Raw genomic sequence first — 21,388 nt, 5'->3', positions numbered from 1 at the left:
ACTAACAATTCACTTATCAATAGCTAAACTGTATGTTTAGAAAGTGATTTTATCTCCCTATGAGAAGTTTTTAGTGACTCAGAATAATAGATGAGTGGAACTGGAGTACAGAAGAACTGTTTGAAATTTGGGTTAAATTGACCAGGCCCGGTGGCTCAGCCCATAATCCCAGCACTTTGGGAGGCCGAGGAGAGTGGATTGCCTGAGCCTGTGGGTTCAAGACCAGCCCGGGCAACTTGACAAGACCTCTCTCTACAATAAATAAAAAAATAGCAGAGCATGGTAGTGCATGCCTGTAGTTCCGATTACTTGGAAAGCTGAGGCGAAAGAATCGCTGTAGCCCAGCAGGTTGATGCTGGGGTGGCCGTGAGCGTGCCATTGCCCTCCAGCCTGGGCTACAGAGTGAGGCTCCAACAAAAAAAAAATGGTTTAATTTTTAGAGAAAAACGTTTAATGCTATATATATCACATAGTTAAAGCCAATGAAACAGCCGATGCATGTGATTACTGATTAAATAAAACACTATTAAGAACTATGATGCCAGACACGGTGTCTCAAGCCTGTAATCCTAGCACTTTGGGAGGCTGAGGCGAGAGGATTGCCTAATCTCAGGGGTTCGAGACCAGCCTGGGCAACTTGGTAAGACCTTGTTTATGTAATAGATCAAAAAATAAGCTGTGTGTGGTAGTGCATGCCTGTAGTTCCAGCTACTCAGAAGGCTGAGGTGGAAGGATTGCCTGAGCCCATCAGTTTGAAGCTCTGGTGGCCATGAGTGTGCCACTGCACTCCAGCCTGGGTGACAGAGTGAGACTCCAACTCAAAACAAAACAAAAAAAAAAAACTTTGGCATCTTAGGAAATTCATAGGTTCAAGAAAATGAACTAAACAGTACAGTTTAATTCACTTGTCTTTTTAATTGAAATTAGGTCATATTTTAGGCCCTTCATATATGGACCCTGTTTTCAAAGATTTTTTTTTTTTCTTTTCGATTGGAAAATATGGTTTATTTAGAAAGTAGATTAGAGAAAGAGAGAGAAAGGAGGGATCTGCCTCCCCCAAATTGGGTAGGGGGCCAGAGCTTACAGAGAAGCATGGTGGCCAAAAATTTATTTTTTCAATAAGAAAGAATTAACTAGGAAGAGTGAGGCAGAAGGATCACCAGAGCCCAGCAAGTTGACGCTGGGGTGGCCGTGAGTGTGCTACTGCACTCCAGCCTGGCTGACGGAGTGAGACTCCAACTCAAAAAAAAAAATTAGAGGAAATAGTTACTTTGCTAATTCCTTTTGCCTACCTCCTTGCTTTTCTGTCTCTTACTATAGCAGTATTAGCAATGAATTTTTTCTAATATAAATTACTTTGAGTAATTTTTCCTTGAACTAGATGTTAATTTTGATTGAGTTGATACATATTACCAAAAAAGTACTTAGATCCTAATTATCTTTAGCTAAAAAATGTAGCAACTTTAAAATAAAGAGTATTTAGAATTCTTTCTGTTGTAAATCTGACATTTACTTTTTGCTTTTTATGTGATTTTTGTTTTAAACACTACCTTTTTAACTTAGTGAAAAACATTTAGTGAATGCAATTGGTGGTACTTTAACTTTGTCACTTTGTGTTTTAATGTTTAGGTTTATTGCATTCTTCTGTCAAGAGAAACTCTTTACAAAATGATTCTGAAGAACCAACTTTGTCCTTAACCAACTCTTTTGGGACAATTTCAAGGAAATGTCCCAATAAAGAAAGCAGTTCTTCTAATAATACAGTAATCTCTCAGGATCTTGATTATAAAGAAGCAAAAATTAATAAGGAAAAACTGCATTCATTTATAATCCCAGAACCTGATTATTTGTTATGCTTTCAGGAAGGAAAGTGTGAAAATAATCCAAAAAGTAGAAAAATTTTTGATACAAAAGAAAAGAACTTGGCTGCAACAGGTCACCCTGCAGTACAACATGCAAAAGTAGATTGTAGTAGTATTCTCTTTCGATCCCAGGAAAGTTTATTATATGACCATGATAGTGCCAGCACTCTTATTTTAACTCCTACTTCCAAGAATTCTTCATCAAACTTAGTTGTGATTTCTAAAGGAAAAGAATCATTCAAAATGTCAGATAAACTACAATGTAAGAATTGTGAAACTGATTTTGAATTAACCAAAAATATCCCCATGGAAAAGAATCAAGAAATACCTGCTTTAAGTGAACATTCTAAAAATGTTGAGCTGTTGCCACCTAGAAAACACTTAACAGTACAAGTCAACCAAAATACAAATCTAACAATAACCCAAAAAGAACAACAAACTACTTTAATTTCAAAGATAACTGTCAATTCCAACTCTGAAGAACTTTTCTCAGACAATGAGAATAATTTTGTTTTTCAAGTAACTAATGAAAGGGGTAATCCTGTATTAGAAAATACTAAGGAACTTCATGAAGTAGACCTTAGTTGTGTAAAGGAACCCATTTTAGAGAACTCTACCATGGTAGCATTTGCAGGCATCAATGACAAGCAAACAGCTCAGGTGTCAATTAAAAAAGATTTGGACTCATCAGATATAGATTATGGTTTCATAGAGGACAGAAATAGTGTAAAGCAGCATCTAAAATTGACTCGAGGTCAAGATTTAGAATCAGAGATATCCTTGGATATAAATAAAATATCAAACAAAAATAATGATTACATGGACAAATGGGCAGAACTCTTAGATCCTATTTCAAATCACAGTTTTGGAGGTAGCTTCAGAACAGCTTCAAATAAGGAAATAAAACTCTCTGAATGTAATATTAAAAAAAGCAAAATACTCTTCAAAGATATTGAAGAACAGTATCCTACTAGTTTAGCTTGTGTTGAAATTGTAAATACCTTGGCGTTAGACAGTCAAAAGAAACTGAGCAAAACTCATGCATTTGTTTCACAGTCAGTTAATACTGTGTCTGTGCATGCACAGAGTAGTACAATTGTGTCTGATTGTAAAAACGGTCACCCAACCCCTCAGATGTTATTTTTAAAGGGAGATTTTAATTCAAATCATAATTTAACACCTAGCCAAAAGGCAGAAATTACAGAACTTTCTAGTATATTGGAAGAATCGGGAAGTCAGTTTGAATTTACACAATTTAGGAAACCAAGCCACATAATACTGAATAATACATTTGAAGCGCTTGAAAACCAGATGACTGACTTAAATACCACTTCTGAGAAATGGAAAGATGTTGATCTTCATCGCACAATTAATGCCCCATCTATCAGTCAGGTACATAGCAGCAGGAAATTTGAAGGTGCAGTTGGAGTTAAGCAAAAGTTTGCTTGCTTGTTGGAAAACAACTGTAACAAAAGTGCTTCTGGTTATTCAACAGATGAAAATGAAGTAGAGTTTAGAGGCTTTTATTCTGCTCGTGGCAAAAAACTGAACGTTTCTAATGAAGCTTTGCAAAAAGCTGTGGAATTGTTTAGTGATATTGAAAATATTAATGAGAAAACTTTTACAGAAGTAGATCCAAGAAGTTCCTCTTCAGGTAAATACCATGATTCTATTGTTTCAATGTTTAAGATAGAGAATCATAACAATGATAGAAATTTTGATGAAAAAAATAATAAATGCCAGCTTACATCACCAAATAATACTGAGGTGACTACTGGCACTTCTATTAAAGAAAATATTGAAAATTACAAGAGAAATACTGAAAATGAAAATAACAAACATACTGCTTCTGATAGAAGAAATACTTGTAACTCAGGAGAATCTAATGTCAGTGATTCAAGTAGAAATGAAACAGTTTATATTCATAAAGATGAAAATGACTTGCCATGCACTGATCAGCACAATATATCTCTTAAGTTATCTAGCCATTTTATGAAGAAGGGAAACATTCAAATTAAAGAACATTTATCAGATTTAACTTGTTTGGAAGTTGTGAAAGCTGAAGAAACATGTCAGGTTAATACTTCAAACAAAGAACAGTTAACTACTTGTAAAATGGAACAAAATATAAAAGATTTTGAGACTTTTGATATATCATTTCACACTGCAAGTGGAAAAAAAATAAGAGTCTTCAAAGAGTCATTAAATAGAGTTGTCAGTTTCTTTGATGAGAAACCAGAAGAAGAACTGAATAACTTTTCCTTGAATTCTAAATTACTTTCTGGCATAAAAAAGAACAAAGTTGATATTCTAAGTCATGAGGAAACAGACTTGGCTAAAAACAAAATATTGAAAGAAAGTATCCCAGTTGGTACTGGAAATCAGTTTGGGACCCTCCAGCAACAACCTGATTGTGATCTTGGAAAGGTCAAAGAAGCTACCCTGTGGAGTTTTCATACAGCTAGTGGGAGAAAAGTAAAAATTACTAAGGAATCTTTATACAAAGTAAAAAATCTTTTTGATGAAAAACAGGATATTAGTGAAATCATCAGTTTTAGCCATCAAGAGGCAAAGACCCTAAATGACAGACAGGACTGTAAAGAAGAACTTAAATTAGCATGTGAGACAAGTGAAGTAACAACTGTCCCAAAGTGTGAAGAAATACAGAATTCTCTAGATGATGGGAGAAACCTTGTTTCTAATGAGACTGCAGTGCTACCCAGGCTCTTAAGTGATAATTTACGTAGACAAAGTGAAAATCTTAAAGCATCAAATAGTAAGTCTTTGAAAGTTAAAGTACATGAAAATGTAGAAAAAGAAACAGCAAGAAGTCCTACACCTTGTTACACAGATCAGTCCCCGTATTCAGCCATTGAGAATTCTGCCTTAGGATTTCACACAGGACATGGTAGAAAAATTTCTGTGAGTCAGGCTTCACTTTTGAAAGCAAAAAAATGGCTTAGAGAAGGAGAACTGGATGATCAGCCAGAAAAAATAAATACTGCCAAGGTTCTGTGTGCAAAGGAATACCCCGAAGGTTATATTGAAAATCCTCCTTGTGAAAATAACTTAAGCAGTAGTATGACTGAAAATGACAAAAATCATCTCTCAGAAAAACAAAATTCAACTTATTTAAGTAACAGTAGTTTGTCTAACAGCAATTCCTACCTTTCTGATTTTTGTTATTCTGAGGAAATATATAATGATTCAGGATATCTCTCAAAAAATAAAATGGATTCTGGTTTTGAACTAGTAGTGAAGAATGTTGAAGCCAAAAGAAATAGTAGTTGTCCTGAAGTAATGTCGACTATGAGGGAAGCAAACATGAACCCAAAAACTGTAAATGAAGATACTTGTGTTCAAAATCTTGTGACTAACTCATTACCATGCAAGAATAAAAATGCAACTATTAAATTGTCCATTTCTAATTCAGATAATTTTGAGGTAGGGCCACCTGCATTCAGTACAACCAGTGGTAAAGTAGTCTGTGTTTCACATGAAGCAATTGAAAGAGTGAAGGAGATATTTACCGACAACTGCAGTCAAGTAATTAAGCAAAATAGTGAGAGTAAATCAGATACTTGCCAAACGAAAAGTGTGGCAGATTATTGTAAGATATTGAATGAATCAGAGGATATTATATTTCCTAAGTCTCTAGATAATAAAGAATGTATGCATTCATATAAGGTTTTTGCAGACATTCAAAGTGAACAAGTTTTACAACATAACAAAAGTATGTCTGGATTGGAGAAAGTTTCTAAAATATCACCTTGTGATGTTGGTATGAAAACTTTGGATATATGTGAATTTAATATAGGGAAGCTTCCCAAGTTGGTCTCTTCTACAAACACTTGTGGAATTTTTAGCACAGCAAGTGGAAAATCTGTACAAGTTTCAGATGCTTCATTACAAAAGGCAAGACAGGTGTTTTCTGAGGTAGATGATAATACCGAACAACTCTTTTCCAAAGTATCATTTAAAAGTAATTCAGATCAGTTTACAAAGGAAGAGACTACTATGATGCATACCCCAAAACATTTAATAGCACCCCAAAAAGGCTTTTCACATAATGTGGTAAATTCATCTGCTTTCTCTGGATTTAGTACAGCAAGTGGAAAACAAGTGTCAGTTTCAGAAAGTGCCTTACAAAAAGTCAAGGGAATGTTAGAGGAATTTGATATGATCACAACTGAACATAGTCTTCAGCATTCACCTACATCAAGACAAGGTGTATCAAAAATACTTTCTTGTATTGATAAGAGAACCCCAGAACATTCTGTTAACTCAAAATTGGGAAAAGCCTATAGTAAAGAATCTAAACTATCAAATAACTATACTGCTGAAAGTGATTCTTCAGAAAATAATCATTCAGTTGAAGTTCTTCCACATCCCTTTCAGTTTAGGCAAGGCAAACAACAGTTGATACTAGGAAACAAGAACATTGATGTTTTAGGAAAAGAACAGGCATTACCTAGAAACATGAAAATGGAAGTTGGTAAAACTGAAACTTGTTCTGATGTTCCTGTGGAAACAAATATAGAAGTTTGTGCTATTTACTCTAAAGATTCAGAAAACTACTTTGAAACAGAAGCGGTAGAGATCGCCAATGCTTTTATGGAAGATGATGAACTTACAGATTTAGAACTACCAAATCATGCTGAACACTCTCTTACAAGCCAAGAAAATGAGGAAACAGTTTTATTAAATTCAAGAGTTGGAAAAAGAAGAGGAGATGCCCTTCTCTCAGTTGGTAAATGTTTATTTTTACTTTTTGGATTGCCAGTCACTGTTTTAAAAGTGTTCAGTGAATAGTGCTAGTATGCTAGTGATTAGAGTGTGATAAGCTTAGGTATATTTGTTCAGGCTTTTATTTGTAGTTTGGGGAGTGTGATTTGCCTCCTAATATCTTGAGTCTGAATACCAGAAAGTCATGTTTTGAGGGTCTCTTAATGTATTATTAGAAATTATTAATACAGTTATAATTGAGAAATTACTATTAAAAGTGAGTTTCTCTGGAAGAGTTGAAACTCTTGCCTTCATGTTTTAACAAAACCTTCATTATACTAACTTACTGTTTTCATATTCAAGAGGGGACCCAAAAAACCCAACAATTTTCTCATAAAAAATTGTGCATTTATTCTTCCATGTTTAAACTTCAGTCACCTTCAAAGTACTTTCCGTTTGATGCAATATACTATCGTGATGCTTTTTCCACTGCTCAAAACAGTTTTTGAACTCATCAATTTTGATGCCTTTTAGTGCTTCTGCCATTTTTTGTTTCATCTCTTCCACATTGACAAATTTCCCTTTGAGGACATTTTTCAAACAAAAAAAAAAGTTACTTGGGGTGAGATTGAGTGTATAGGGAGGGTGGGGCATGGGGGTTATGCCATTTTTGGCCAGAAACTGCTGAACACTCAAGGCAATATGGGCAGGTACACTTGTAAATTACCCATCGTGAAATGGGCAAATGCACTGAAATAAAGAATCTCCAAAAAAATTCACTGAAGCCAAATGCAGCCTCTCACAACAAAGTTAATTGGTACACTGATGACAGTGGATTCCTAGAACACTTAGCTAGCGGAGGAAACCTGTACTACAAGAGGCCCACCCTCCAAAAGACAATTCTGAGTGTTTTGGGGATCCCCCCATATATAGCAGAAGAGCAGACTCTGACTCTTAGGCATTTCAAAAGTTGGTTTCTAGTTGTATAACATTTACTGGGTAATATATACTACTTACAGTACTTAGCTTCTCTGAGTCTCAGTTTTCTTATCTATAAAATGCAAATAACACTGTCCATGGGGTATTATCAAAATAAAATAAAAATAATGTGTCTAAAGCACTTAACAGTGAACCTAACACATTCACTGTAGGCAGAAAGCATTGAATAGGTGTTGGCTTGCTTCTTTTTCATCTAGGAAGGGGTCTAAAAGCAGTATTGTTAGCAAATATCTTAATGTTATTTGGACATGGTCTAACTTCCCTTTTAAATGTATATCAAACAACTTAGTTCAGCTACAGTCATGTGTTAATTAACAACCGGGAAACTTTCTGAGAAATTTATTGTTAGGTGTTTTCTTCATTATGTGAGCATCATAGAGTATACATACACAAATCTAGGTGGTGTAGCTAACTACAAACCTAGGCTATATGGTGTAACCTATTGCTCTTAGGCTACAAATCTGTACAGCATGTTACTGTACTGAATACTTTAAGCAGTTTTGCCATAGTGATAAGTATTTGTGTTTCAAAACAGAAAATATACAGTAAACATATGATATAATCTTAATGGGGCCACTGTTAAAATCTTACAGGACCACCAATGTATATTTGAGCCATTGTAAACCAAAATATCATTTTGTGGCACACAGTTACATTGGATTAATTTATGTGTGTGTGTGTGTGTGTGTGTGTGTGTGTTTTCCTATTAGTGTTTCTGACAGGAAATGATCTTAAATAATTGAATCTGTTGATTAGGTATTTTCAAAGCAAACGCAAAAACCAACTCCAACTTTTGGCTGGATAATATTAAATAACTAGCTCCTTTTCAAAGCCTGTACACTCCTAAAATATTTGAGTTACAGGCCAGGTGCAGTGGCTCAATCCTATGATCCCAGCACTTTGGGAGTCTGAGGTGAGGGGATTGCCTGAGTCTATGGGTTCAAGAACAGCCTGGGCAACTTGGTGAGACCTCATCTCTAAAATAAATCAAAAAATTAGCCGGACGTGGTAGCATGTGTCTGTAGTTCGGGCTACTTGGAAGACTGAGGTGGAAGGATTGCCTTAGCTCAGCAGGTCAATGCTGGGTGTCCGTGAGCATGCCACTATACTCCAGCCTGGGCGACAGAGTGAGACTCCAACTCAAAAAAAAAAATTGAGTTACTAGAAGTCTTCTTGTCCAGTCCCTTCATATTGCAGTGGAAGATACTGAAGTTAGTCTGTTCATTCTACCACTGGTACCTTTTGTCTTTAAGTCATCCTGGTGAATGCATAGGTCACATTCTATACAGAACTTACTTTATGGACAAAGTAGTAAATTTATAATACTTAAACTATGCCGTCCCTTAGTGCAAAATTCTGAAGTATATTTGCTTAAAGATATTCATAATTCTTTTGTGGAAAATAATGGCTTTATTTTTAGTAGTCCATTCTATTCATGTGTTTACTGAAATGGGTTGAACTTCTACCTAGAAAAAAACAACTTAGACTTATAAGTGTTCTCAACAGTACTACTGTTAAATTTTTCAACTTCTGTTATATATAAGAATATAGTTTAATCAACTTCTGGTTATTTGAGAAGTACAGGTCCTGTTGATCAATTAAGCCACTTTATAATGACCTACTGGAGCCTTGCATGGACATTTTTCCTTTTTCTACAAATATATTCCCTGTAATAAAGCATAAAAAGCAAAATATCTGTTATCACATATTATCTCAGCATGACATGGAAATGCATAATTTGAGTTATGGTTTAATCTTAGCCTCTATAAAATGTTTAAATAAGAGGTATTACTATTGCTAATACTTTAATGTATTTTGGCAATTAAAAGAAATCTTACTGACTAATTTAAGGACCTGTATAATAAATCCTCCTTGAGTTTAATGCTCCCTCCAAAAAAAATGTATTTGAAGAAATTTTGTTCAGCCTTATTGCCAGTAAACCTAGAACTGTGTTCAGCGCAAGTATATTGAAAAGTAACTTATCTGTGGTATCTGGTAACATCTGTTTATCCCTAGACCTTATAACAGTGGTTTTTGTTGTTGTTGTTGTTTTTGAGTTGAAGCCTCACTCCGTCTCCCAGACTGGAGTGCAGTGGCACACTCCCGGCCACCGCAGCCTTGACCTGCAGGGCTCCAGCGATCCTTTCACCTCAGCCTTCCAGGTAGCTGGAACTACAGGCGCGCGCTACCACACCCAGCTAATTTTTGATTTATTGTAGAGATGAGGTCTCACCAAGTTGCCCAGGCAGTTCTCGAACCCGCGGGCTCAGGCAATCCACTCACCTTGGCCTCCCAAAGTGCTGGGATTACAAGCTGAGCCATCGAGCCCAGCCAACAGTGGTATTTTTAAGCAGTCAAAGAATAATAGAGATTAAGCTGATATTGGAAAATTAGTTTTCTGTTTCACAGTTTATATTTATTATGCATTTTTGTCTAATATATTGTAAGAGTCAGTACTTTAAAAAATGGACTATAGGCTTTTGAAAAATAAAATTAGTATTTTATCTAAAAACACAGAAATTTCTTTTTAGGAGAACCTCCAATCAAAAGAAACTTGTTAAATGAATTTGATAGGATAATAGAAAATCAAGAAAAATCCTTGCAGGCTTCAAAAAGCACTCCAGATGGTAACATTTTATTTTATTGATTTATATCTCCCCCCCATAGGTACTATATGTAATATTCTTAAAGTTATTTTTCTCAGTTCTTTTGGGTATATGTATTAGGAAAGGTTTTATTGTATGGTTTAATTGTTAAATTTACATCTTGCCTTGTTAAGTGAACTTTTCTGTCATTATACCTAGTATGATGATGCTGAAGTTATAGTAAAGCGTGAAATGATTATAAAACAATGACTTTTTATATTTTAAAAAGCTATAAGAATTTAGTAAAAACTAGTATAATACTTAAAGCTTGGGCTTTGTTTGTTGTTTGTTGAGGTCTCTATGTCACCCAGGCCAGAGTGCAGTGGTGTGATCATAGTTCACCACAGCCTCAATCTCCTATCTTCATTTAGAAGAGAGTTCACTGAGTTATGAAGATGTTCCAAAAGTTGACACTTTTTTTTTTTTTTTGAGTTGGAGTCTCACTGTGTCGCCCAGACTGGAGTGCAGTGGCACACTCCTGTCTACCACAGCCTCGACCTGCTGGGCTCCAGCAATCCTTCCGCCTCAGCCTTCCAAGTAGTTGGAGTTATAGGCGTGCGCTACCATGCCCGGCTAATTTTTTATTTATTGTAGAAGCAAGGTCTTGCCAAGTTGCCCGAGTGGGTCTCGAACCCGTGGGCTCAGGCAATCTGCTCGCCTTGGCCTCCCAAAGTGCTGAGATTACAGATTGAGTTGACACTTTTATTATACAATATTAGGCAATCACTTTTGTTTAATATCATTACTGATCTAGCCCGAAAAGTTTAAGTATCAGAAAGCTCCCAATTTTATAGAGCCAGGTACAATTTTCCCAAAATCCTAATTTTCATTTAAAAGTTTGAATTTTACCACTGGCAATAAGTATTGTCACTTGTTTTCCTCTTAATTGACAAGTTCATGTCATTCATTTTTGAGAAAATGTCTGCTGAACACCCAAGTCTGAATAACTGTAGTTTGTTACTCTTTCAAGTAAAAATGTTATTTCATGGGGGAAGAAAATGGTTAGTATCGCTTAGAACATTTTTGTGTGTGTGTCCAAGATTGAGAGGACAGAAAAACTCCCACAGTGGGAGGGGACCCAAGGGGCTTGCCCTAGTTACAACATTTAAGTGCATTTTCTTGAAGTAGTCATCATGCTAAAGTATGCAGCAGAATATACCAGCAATGCAAATATCAACACAGTGAAAGGAACATAAAACATCTTAGTGTTAATATTAAGACAATTTTGACAGCTTGGATTCCCTAAAATGATTGTAGATATGGGACCCCCTCAGGGTTCCATGGGTCGTCCTGTGAGAGTCATTGCCCTACAGTACAGATATATCAATATTAGCTACTAACAATAAAACTACTAAGGGGAATTTAAGAATTCTTTGCAGTTTTTGTCCTTAAAATATCCAGGCTGAGTTTCCCTTATTGGAAATGCTTGGGACCAGAAGTGTTGCAGATTTCGGATTTTGGAATGTTTACATATACATAATGAAATATATTGGGGATAGGATCAAAGTCTAAACACAAAATTTATTTATGCCTTGTATACATCTGATACATATAGCCTGAAGGTAATTTTATATAACATGTTAAATAATTTTGTACATGAAACAGAGTTTTAACTGTGACCCACATGAGATTAGATGTGGAGTTTCCCACTTAAGTAGCCTTATGTTGGCGCTCAAAAAGTTTTTAATTTAGCAGCATTTTGGAGGTCAGATTTTCAGATTAGGGATGCTCAAGATGTGTAGTCAAATGGTATGTCCAAGTACCGTTCAAAATTATTCTTCAGTATGTGGCTATCAATTTGATAATTAGGTTAGATTTGCTTGTTTCCATTTTCTTTGGATTTTAGGATTTGCTTGTTCTTGTACTTGAATAAGTAAAATGTTTGTACCATTAATTCATTTAATTCATCAAAACTACAGAAAGTTATACTTGGAGAAGTTTTGATTCTATCCCTGTGCCCTCCATACTTTCCCCACCTCTTCCTTACTATAATTAACCATTTTTTGTGAGCAGTGGTGTGATCATAGTTCACCACAGCCTCAATCTCCTATCTTCATTTAGAAGATAGTTCACTGAGTTATGAAGATCTTCCAAAAGTTGACACTTTTTTCTTTTGAGTTGGAGTCTCACTTTGTCTGAGTTATTCCTTTTAGGATTTCTTTTTATAAAAATAGGCAAATATATGTAGTATATATATTCTTGTCACTCTTCTTTCTTACTCAAAAGATATAGTATATACACCATTTTGCACCTTGTTTATTAGTGGTTGTTATTTACTTAAGAATTTATCTGGAGATGATTCCTTAGTGATTATATAGAGATCTTATTCTTTTTTATGGTTACATAGTAGTTGATTGTGTGGCTCTATCAATGTATCCTAGTTTAGTAAACCAATTCCCTACTAATGGAGTTGTTGAAGATTTAATACATATAAGTTACATACTGAGAATGAACAATATCTAAAGCTTAGCTTTTAAACAAACTAAATTTTAAATTGCATACTTGCACTGGAAATTAGCTAACACCTTTGAGTTATGATTGCTAGCATCAATTGATTAAACATATACTGATTTCTTTTGTATGTCTGTACTGTGATTTATTTGGCATATAGTCATATCAATTTGTGAATTAAGAATTTTTTTGTTAGTTATCATTTACTGAGTATCTGTTAGACGCATTGAAAATTTAAAGACTCAAATTTTTGTGTGAATATGTATAATGTGTAATAAACAGAAATGGGAAGTAAAATCAATTAGATTTTTATTAGTACATAATGTAAAATAATTTTTTTCTAGGCACCATAAAAGATAGAAGATTGTTTATGCATCATATTTCTTTAGAGGCAGTTACCTGTGGACCCTCTTGGTAAGATGTGTTTAAATTTTTTTTAATTCTACTAATATCATGTAGGAAAAATCTGTTTTTTAAAAATTTCTAAAAAATGGCATTAATATTAAGAAATTAAGTTCCCTTTTGTGAAAGCCTGCATCAGGACGAAATAATTCTGTACTTTGGCAGTGTTTTATAATGCTGTTCATATCATTATTTCATTTTTTAGTTTCATGACAGCTTTGTAAAGAGGACAGATTTTATTTCAACTTTATAAATGAGGTACTGAGGGTGAGAGGAATTAAGGACATTACTCAAAATAAATTTACAAAAAGATGGCAGATATTGAATATAATCCTTTTATCTTTTTGCCTTCTCTAAGCCTTACAGAAATTACTAATGTATTTTAATGTATAAATCCCAAAGACAATGATTAGAAGAAACAAACAACAAAAGTTTGGAAACAGAAAAATGAATGACTTAGTAAGCCTAAGAAAGCTAAAACCTGACATTAGAACAAGCAGAGAAGCTACCCACTTTTTCCTAAGAAATCTGGGAAAGACTTAAATTGGCAGCAACATGTACTTCTTTTTTTTTTTTTTTTTTTTTGTCTGAGTCAGGGTCGCTTGCTCGGGCTAGGGTACAGTGGCACAATCACAGCTTACCACAGCCTTCACAATATTTGTTTTTAGTACCCTTCCTTCAACTATGCCTGGTCATACTGGGGTGGACCTGCTGGCTCAGGCGATCCTTCCACCTAAGCCTTCCAAGTAGCCGGACCTACAGGTGTGTACTACCACGCCCAGCTAATATTTTGATGTATTGTAGAGATGTGGTCTCACCAAGTTGTCCAGGCTATTTTTGAACCAGTGGGCTCAGGGAATCCCCTCACCTCGGCCTCCCAAAGTGCTGGGATTATAGGCTTCAGCTACCATGCCCAGCCTGGGGTAAATTTTTAATCCCAAAAAGTTTGGTTTAAATTGTTTTAGTGTTACTTTTTCAAAAATAACTACTTGTGGAGTTGCTAAAGTCACTGAACTATGTTTCTCAATTATATTTTTCAGCAGGTTCTACATATACCGGTGGTGCAAAAAATTTGCACACATTTTTTTTTAATTTTAAAGATGGGTACAATTCAGGGTTAGGTATACAAATAGTCATTGTACAAATAAGGTTTGGACCTCACTTTGGCCCCCACTTCACCTAGTTTGAGATCAGTTACACCTACTGATAAAGTGTGTCCCCCCACCCTGGCAGTTTCCCACTACTGCCAATCTCTTTCTTACAATTTTATGATAATCGTTTAGGGTCTGCTTATGAGTGAGAACATGTGATACTCAATTCTTTGTTTCTGTGATAGATCACTCAGTATTAAAGATTCTAAGTCTATTCAGGTTGCTGCAAAGCTCATAATTCTGTCCTTCTTTATGGCTGTGTAATATTCCATCGTGTATATTACCACATTTTTAAAATTCAGTCTACTTTTGATGGGCAGCACAGTTGGTTCCATGTTTTTGCTGTTGTGAATACTACTGCAATAAACGTGTTCTGGTGTATAGTGGCATGCTTACTGACACTGCAGTCTCGACCTGCTGGGCTTAGGCGATCCTTCCACCTCAACTTTGCAAGTAGCTGGAACTACAGACGTGTACCACCACGCCCGGCTACTTTTTGTGATTTATCGTAGAGACGAGTTCTCACCAAGTTGCCCAGGCTGGTCTTGAAACCCTGGCCTCAGGCAATCCTCTCACCTTGGCCTCCCAAAGTGCTAGCATTTCAGGCTGAGCCCGTGTGCCCAGCTGGAAGGTCGGTTTTTACATATTAGGAAGCATCACAGTTTTCCACAGAGGTTATACTAGTTTACACTCCAACCAACAGTGTAGAAGTGTTCCATTTTTCCCACATCCTTTCCAGCATCTGTTGTTTTTTTGAGTGATTGATGATGGCCTTACTGACTGGAGTTAGGTGGTATCTCAGTGTGGTTTTAATTTGCATTTCTTTGATAACTGTTGAGGCTGAACATTATTTCATGTATCTTGTTGGCTGCTCATATGTCTTTTTTTGAGAAGTGTCTATTCATATAATTTGCCCACTATTTAATAGGGCTGTTTGTTTTTTTTCTTTTTGGCACGTTTGACTTCCTTGTAGATCTTAGGCCTTTGTCAGATACATAACTAGTAAAAATTTTTTCCCATTCTCTGGGTTGTCTCACTGCTCTCTTTATGGTTTATTTTGCTTTGCAGATGCTTTTCAGTTTGATGAGGTCCCTCTTGTTCATCTTATCTCTTATGGCATGGGCATTTGGGGTTTTGACCAGGAATTGGTAACCAATTACATAAGGGTGTCTCCTGCATTGTCTAAGGTTCTTATAGTTTGAGATTTTACATTTAGGTCTTTGATCCATTTAGAGTTGATTTTTTTTGTGTATGGTGATAGAAGTCTTGTTTCAGTCTTCTGCATGTGGTCCTGCATAAGTTCTCTTCTCCTCAGTGGTTGATAGTGGAGGCTTTGTTGAAGATCTGTTGGTTGAGAAGTGAGGTTTTGCTTCTGGAATCTCTACCCTGTTCCATTGGAACATGTGCTTATTCTTGTACCAATACCACACTGTTTTGATTATTGTAGCCTTGTAGCCTTATAGTGAAGTTTAAAGTCTGGAAGTGTGATACCTCCCACTTTGTTTCTTTAGCTAAGGATTGTTTTGGCTATTTGTGGTTGTTTATGTTTCCGTATTAATTTCTGTATTGTTGTTTCCAGGTCTGAGAAGAATGATGCTGGTAATTTAGTGGGTATTGCATTAAATCTGTAAGTTCCCTTTGGTAGGATGGACACCTTAACAATGTTGATTCTTCAAGTCCATGAGAATGGAATATTTTTCCATTTGTTTATGTCATCTTTGAGTGGTGTTTTGTAGTTTTCATTGTAAAGGTCTTTCATTTCTCTGGTTAGGAAGATACTAAGGTATTTCATTTTGTTTGTGGCTATGGTGAACGGGATTGTGCTTTTTATTTGGGTTTCTGTTTGCTTATTGTTGGTGTATAGGATTAGACTGTCTTTTGCACATTGATTTTATACCCTGAGACTTTGCCACAGTCCTTTATCAGTGCAAGGAGGTTTTTACAGATTCTCTTGGGTTTCAAGGTATAGAATCATGTTGTCTATAAAGAGGGATAATTTGCCTTCCTCTTTTCCTATTTGGATACCCCTGATTTTCTTCTCTTGTCTGATTGCTCTAGCTAGGACTTTTAACACAATGTTGAAAATGGGGGATGAAAGTGGGCGGCCTTGTTCCAGTTTTCAGGAGAAATGCTTCCAGTTTTTGTCTGTTTAGCAATATGTTTGCTGTGGGTTTACTGTAGATGGCTCTTACTATTTTGAGATATGTTCCTTTTATGCTTAGATGTTCGAGGGTTTTTCAAGAAGGGATGCTGGATTTTATTGAAAGCTTTTTCTGCATCTAATGATACAATCATGTGATTCCTGTTTTTGCATCTATTGATGTATTTAATTACATTTATGCTCTTGTGGATGTTGAACCAGCCCTGCATCCCAAGGATGGAACCTACTTGGTTATGGTGGATGATTTTTGAGGTATATTGTTGGGTCCGATTTGCTAGAGCCTTGCTGAGTATTTTTTTTGCATCTATTTTCATCAGAGTTATTGGTCTGTAGTTTTCTTCCTTTGTTGAATCTTTACCTGATTTGAGTGTCAGTGTGATGTTGGCTTTGTAAAATGATTTGGGGAGAATTCTATTTTTCTTGATTGCTTGGATACTTTCAACAGGATTGGTATCAGCTCCTCCTTGTATTTTTTTTTTTTTTTTTTCCTTTGAGTTGGAGTCTCACTCCATCGCCCAGACTGGAGTGCAGTGGCCGCTCCCGGCCACCGCAGCCTCGACCTGCTGGGCTCTGGTGATCCTTCCGCCTCAGCCTTCCAAGTAGCTGGAACTACAGGCACACGTCACCACACCTGGCTAATTTTTTTTTATTTTATTGTAGAGATGAGGTGTCACCAAGTTGCCTGGGCGGGTCTTGAACCTGCGGGCTCAGGCAATCCACTCACCTCAGCCTCCCAAGGCGCAGGATTAAAGGCTGAGCCACTGAGCCTGGTCTCCTTGTATGTTTTATAAAACTCCACAGGAAAGCTATCTGGTCCAGGACTTTTTTTTGTGGGTAGTTTTCTTATGACGGAGTCAATTTCCTAGGTTGTTATTGGTCTATTTAATGTCTCAATTTCTTCTTGTTTCAACTTTGGAAGGTTGTGTGATGTCAGCAAGTTCTCCATTTCATTTAGGTTTTTGAGTTTGTTTCCATATAGATGTGCATAGTAATCTCTGCATTTCTTCATGGACCATTGTGATTCGATCTTTTGCATTTCTGATTGTGTTTATTCGGGCTTTTCCTCTCTTTTTTTGGTCAGTCTGGCTAGGTGTCTGTCAATCTTGTTTATCCTTTCAAAGAGCTAGCTTTTGTTTTGTTGATTTTTTTTTTTCTATGATATTTTTGTCTTCTATATCCTGTATTTGGACTTTTACTTTGGTGATTGGATTCTTCTGCTGAAGTTAGGGTTTTGGTGGTCTTGTCTTTCCAGCTCCCTTAGGTGATTTGTTGGGCTGTTAACTTGTGAGTTTTCCATTCTTTTGATGTGTGTTCATAAATAAATGAATTCCCCTCTTAGTACTGATTTCCTAGCATCCCAGATGAATTGGTAAGATGTGTCTTTATTTTCATTTGTTTCCAGAAATTTTAATTCCTGCTTTGATTTCCATGGTTGGGAGTTGTTCTTCATCATGCTGTTTAGTGTTCATGTCTTTCTGGGTTTTGGGGTAGCTTTGTTGGTGTTGATAATTATTTTTATTCCACTGTGGTTTCAGAAGTTGCATGGCAATATTTCAATCTTATAGAATTTGTTTATGCTTTATTTATGGCTGAGGATGTGGTTTATCTTGGAGTATGTTTCATGTGGTGATGAGTAGAATGTATATTCCATGGTTGTTGCTTGAAGTATTCTGTAGGTATCAATTAAGTACATTTGGTCAAGCAACAACTTGAGGTTCTGGATCTCCTTGTTGATTTTTTGCCTCAATGATTTATCTAGGCTTAATAGTGGGGTATTTAATTCCCCAGCTATGATAGTTTTAGAGTCAGTATCATTTTTTAGCTTATCTAGAAGCTGCTTTATAAATATTGTGCTCCTATATTGGGTTGCATATATGTTTAGGTTGGATTTTTTTGTTGTTGTTGATGGGTTGAACCTTTTATCATTATGTAGTTACCTTTTGTATCTTTTTCAATTTTTGATAGCTTAAAGGATATTTTGTCTGATATTAAGATTGCAACTCCTGCTTTCTTTTGTGTTCTATTTGCTTGAAAATTTATTTTCCAGCCTCTTACTTTGAGTCTGTGAGTGTCCACTCTGGTAAGATGAATCTCTTGGAGACAGCATGTTGTTGTGTCATGTTTTTAATCTGGTTTTCCATTCTGTGTCTTTTCAGTGGTGCATTTAGTCCGTTCACGTTCAGGGTAATTATTGAGATGTTAGGGTTTATCCCTGTGTTGAGATTTTTTTTTTTTAGTCAGCATCTCACTCCATTGCCAAGCTGTAGTGCAGTGGCATGCTCACGGCCACCCCAGCATCTACTTGCTGTGCTCAGGCAATCCTTCCACCTCAGCTTTCCAAGTAACTGGAACTACAAGCGCATGCTACCACGCCTAGCTAATCTTTGGATTTATTGTAGAGATGAGGTCTCACCTAGTTGCCTAGGTTGTTCTCAAACCCATAGGTTCAGGCAGTCTCTTCACCTCAGCCTCCCAAAGTGCTGGGATTACAGGCTTGAGCCACCACGCCTGGCCTGCCATGAGCTTCTTATGTTTGTTCTTGTTGCTCTTTGTTTGTTAATTTGTTGGTTTCCTTTTGGGTTGGGGATGGATATATGGGGGTGTTTTCAATCTTTTTCCTGTATTCTTGGGAAAAGCGTAGTGGTACTTTTTATTTCTTTCTTCTGGGTCTAATACTTTCTTTAAGTATTTCTTGTAGAGCTGGTCTGGAGACTGTGTAAACTCTTAGGGATTGAATGGGAGGGATTTGAATTATCCATCGCCGATGAAACTTAGCAGGATAGAAAATTCTTGATTGGAATTGTTTATCTTTGAGAACTTTGAAGATTGGACTCTAGTCTCTTCTAGCCTGTAGTGTTTCTGTAGATAAGTCTGCTGCTTTTCTAATTGATCTTCCCTGGTAAGTAGTCTGACCTTTCTCTCCGCTGCCCTTAGGATTTTTTTTTTATACTTACTTAGTGTAAGTGAATTACTATGCATCTAGGAGTTGATCTTCTCATTTGATGTCTTGCAGTATCTCTTGTGTTTAAATGGTCAGGTCTCTGATGAAATGAGGGAAGTTTTCTTGGATAATTTCATGAAATGTTTGTTCCATGATGGTCTCTGGTTTTTTGTCTGCCTCAGGAATACCAATTAATCGTAGGTTTGGCCTTGATATAATCACTCATCTCTTGGAGGCTTTGTTCCATCTTTTTAAGCTTCTTTTCTATGTTTTTAACATTTTGAGTTAGTTCCATATTTTGGTCCTCAACTCTGAGATTCTTCTGCTTGGTTAATTCTGCTTTCCATGCTTGCCAGTTTGTTACTTATTTCGTTTACTGTATTCTTTATTGCCATCTCAGTTTTCAACTCCTTTATTCTTTCCTCTTGTCTCTCCTCATTTCTATTCATTCTTTCTAGTAATCTCTTGATATCTGGATTTTATGGTCTGAGACCAGTTGTTCTGGGGGCTCTTCATTGTTTGAGTTCCAAAATCTGTATTCTCAGATGCTGTCTTCCCAAGGGTCTATATGGGACCTGTGTTCTTCCTTTGATTCTTCATTTGTGATGGTTTTCTTTCCCCCTTTTACACTTCTTCTTTAACTCTGTTGCTCAGTGATAGGAGGGATAGCTTTCACTTAACTTTGCTCAGTCTCCTATTCTTCCTTATATAGGTCCTCTAGATTGTTCAGTTTTGAAGCCGGACTGGGAATGGGGGTGTGCTGTGCTTTTTGCAGTTTTGAGATCTGATTAAGGTGTGATGGGGGGGGAGCTGTGGTTTAGAAGCTATCTGCAGATCACAGAGTCTGCTGTGACCCCCTTGGCCCCACTTACCACCACCTTACAATCTGTCCATATGGTGGGGGCATATGTCTGCCCCCAAAAGCAAAATGAGGTAAGAAAAAGGAAAAGAACGGAAAAAGGAATAAGAGAGAAGAAAGGAAGAGAAAGAGAAGGGAAACAGGCACACCAACTAACGAATAAACAAAGAAACAAAAAGCCCCTGATGATGCACTTGCCTTCCAAAATGCCCATATACAAACAAGGAGACTAGAAAACACCAAAAAACAAAAACAAAGCAAAACAAAACAAAAAGTACTAAACCATAAACAAAAACAGAAAAAAAAAGAGTTCCCTCTGTTGCCATTTTTGGAACTCCAGGTTCCTTTCCCGAGGTCCTCCATGGCTTCTAGCTGCAGCTGTGGTAGGGAGTGGGCTTAGTCTCCAGCCCCTCCCCTCCGCTCTCAGCACAGGCCAGTCGGGTTGCTGTTAGTGTGGGTCACATGCCCCACTGGCTGCTGTGGGAGGAAAGTGAATCAGCTCCGGACTCACCTAGCTCACCCACTGCAGCTGCTACTGCTGACACCAAGTTCCCCACTCAAATCAGATGTGTCCTTGCCTGGTCCAGCATGGGAGTGAGGCGTCTGTCTCTCCGTGTTTGCTCCTGAGGTTTCCTCTCTGGTTCAGCGGTGGTCACCCCAGAGGGGTGCAGAGATTGCCTCTGGGTCCTAGTTTGGAGACTGAAGGTGGGTGGGCAACGCAGGTCTCTGCCCGTCTGGGAGGGAGAAAATGGCAGCGGTTGGTGTCTCCTTGCCGCCAGTGGGGCTCAGCACAGATTTCCTTGCTGTGCCCTCTCTACAGTTCCCACTGCTAGTGCCTGGCCTGCTGCTGCCGGTGGTGGCATGGACCAGTTGCCAGGCGCAGTGAGGAGCAGCTGATCTCCGCTGCCTCCTCCTGAGAAACTACTGAGAATAGCTGAAGATCCTGCATGCTGGGGACTCCAGGCTCAGGGCAGTGGTAGGTTGCAGCTGCCGCTGGAGGAGGGGCCCTTGCTTGATCCCAAGTCTCTGCACAGATGGACTTTTACTCGCTCAGCTGCACTCACCCACTCACACAGACTATCTTGATGGACACTCGTCCTTGCAGAGCCTTTCACACTCTTGCCATCTTGCCTCTCTCCTTCAATGTATACACACATTTTAAGAGATGTCATCTTTTTTTTTTTTTTTTTTT

The 21,388-nt window shown here is 37.1% G+C and overlaps 1 protein-coding gene across 1 annotated transcript in view; it reads left to right on the top strand.

Moving 5' to 3' along the window:
- Positions 1 to 21,388, top strand: part of BRCA2 (BRCA2, DNA repair associated) — a 78,192-nt gene that overhangs the window by 18,079 nt on the left and 38,725 nt on the right. The window contains 3 exon segments of the mRNA XM_008064927.2: positions 1,630 to 6,612; positions 10,118 to 10,213; positions 13,027 to 13,096. Coding sequence (XP_008063118.1) covers positions 1,630 to 6,612; positions 10,118 to 10,213; positions 13,027 to 13,096 — 5,149 coding nt within the window.

This window comes from Carlito syrichta, unplaced genomic scaffold (genome assembly GCF_000164805.1).
Source record: "Carlito syrichta isolate Samal-C Ts95f unplaced genomic scaffold, Tarsius_syrichta-2.0.1 Scaffold308104, whole genome shotgun sequence".
In the NCBI taxonomy this organism is placed as follows: domain Eukaryota; kingdom Metazoa; phylum Chordata; class Mammalia; order Primates; family Tarsiidae; genus Carlito; species Carlito syrichta.
This window is presented reverse-complemented; position numbering and strand designations above follow the sequence as displayed.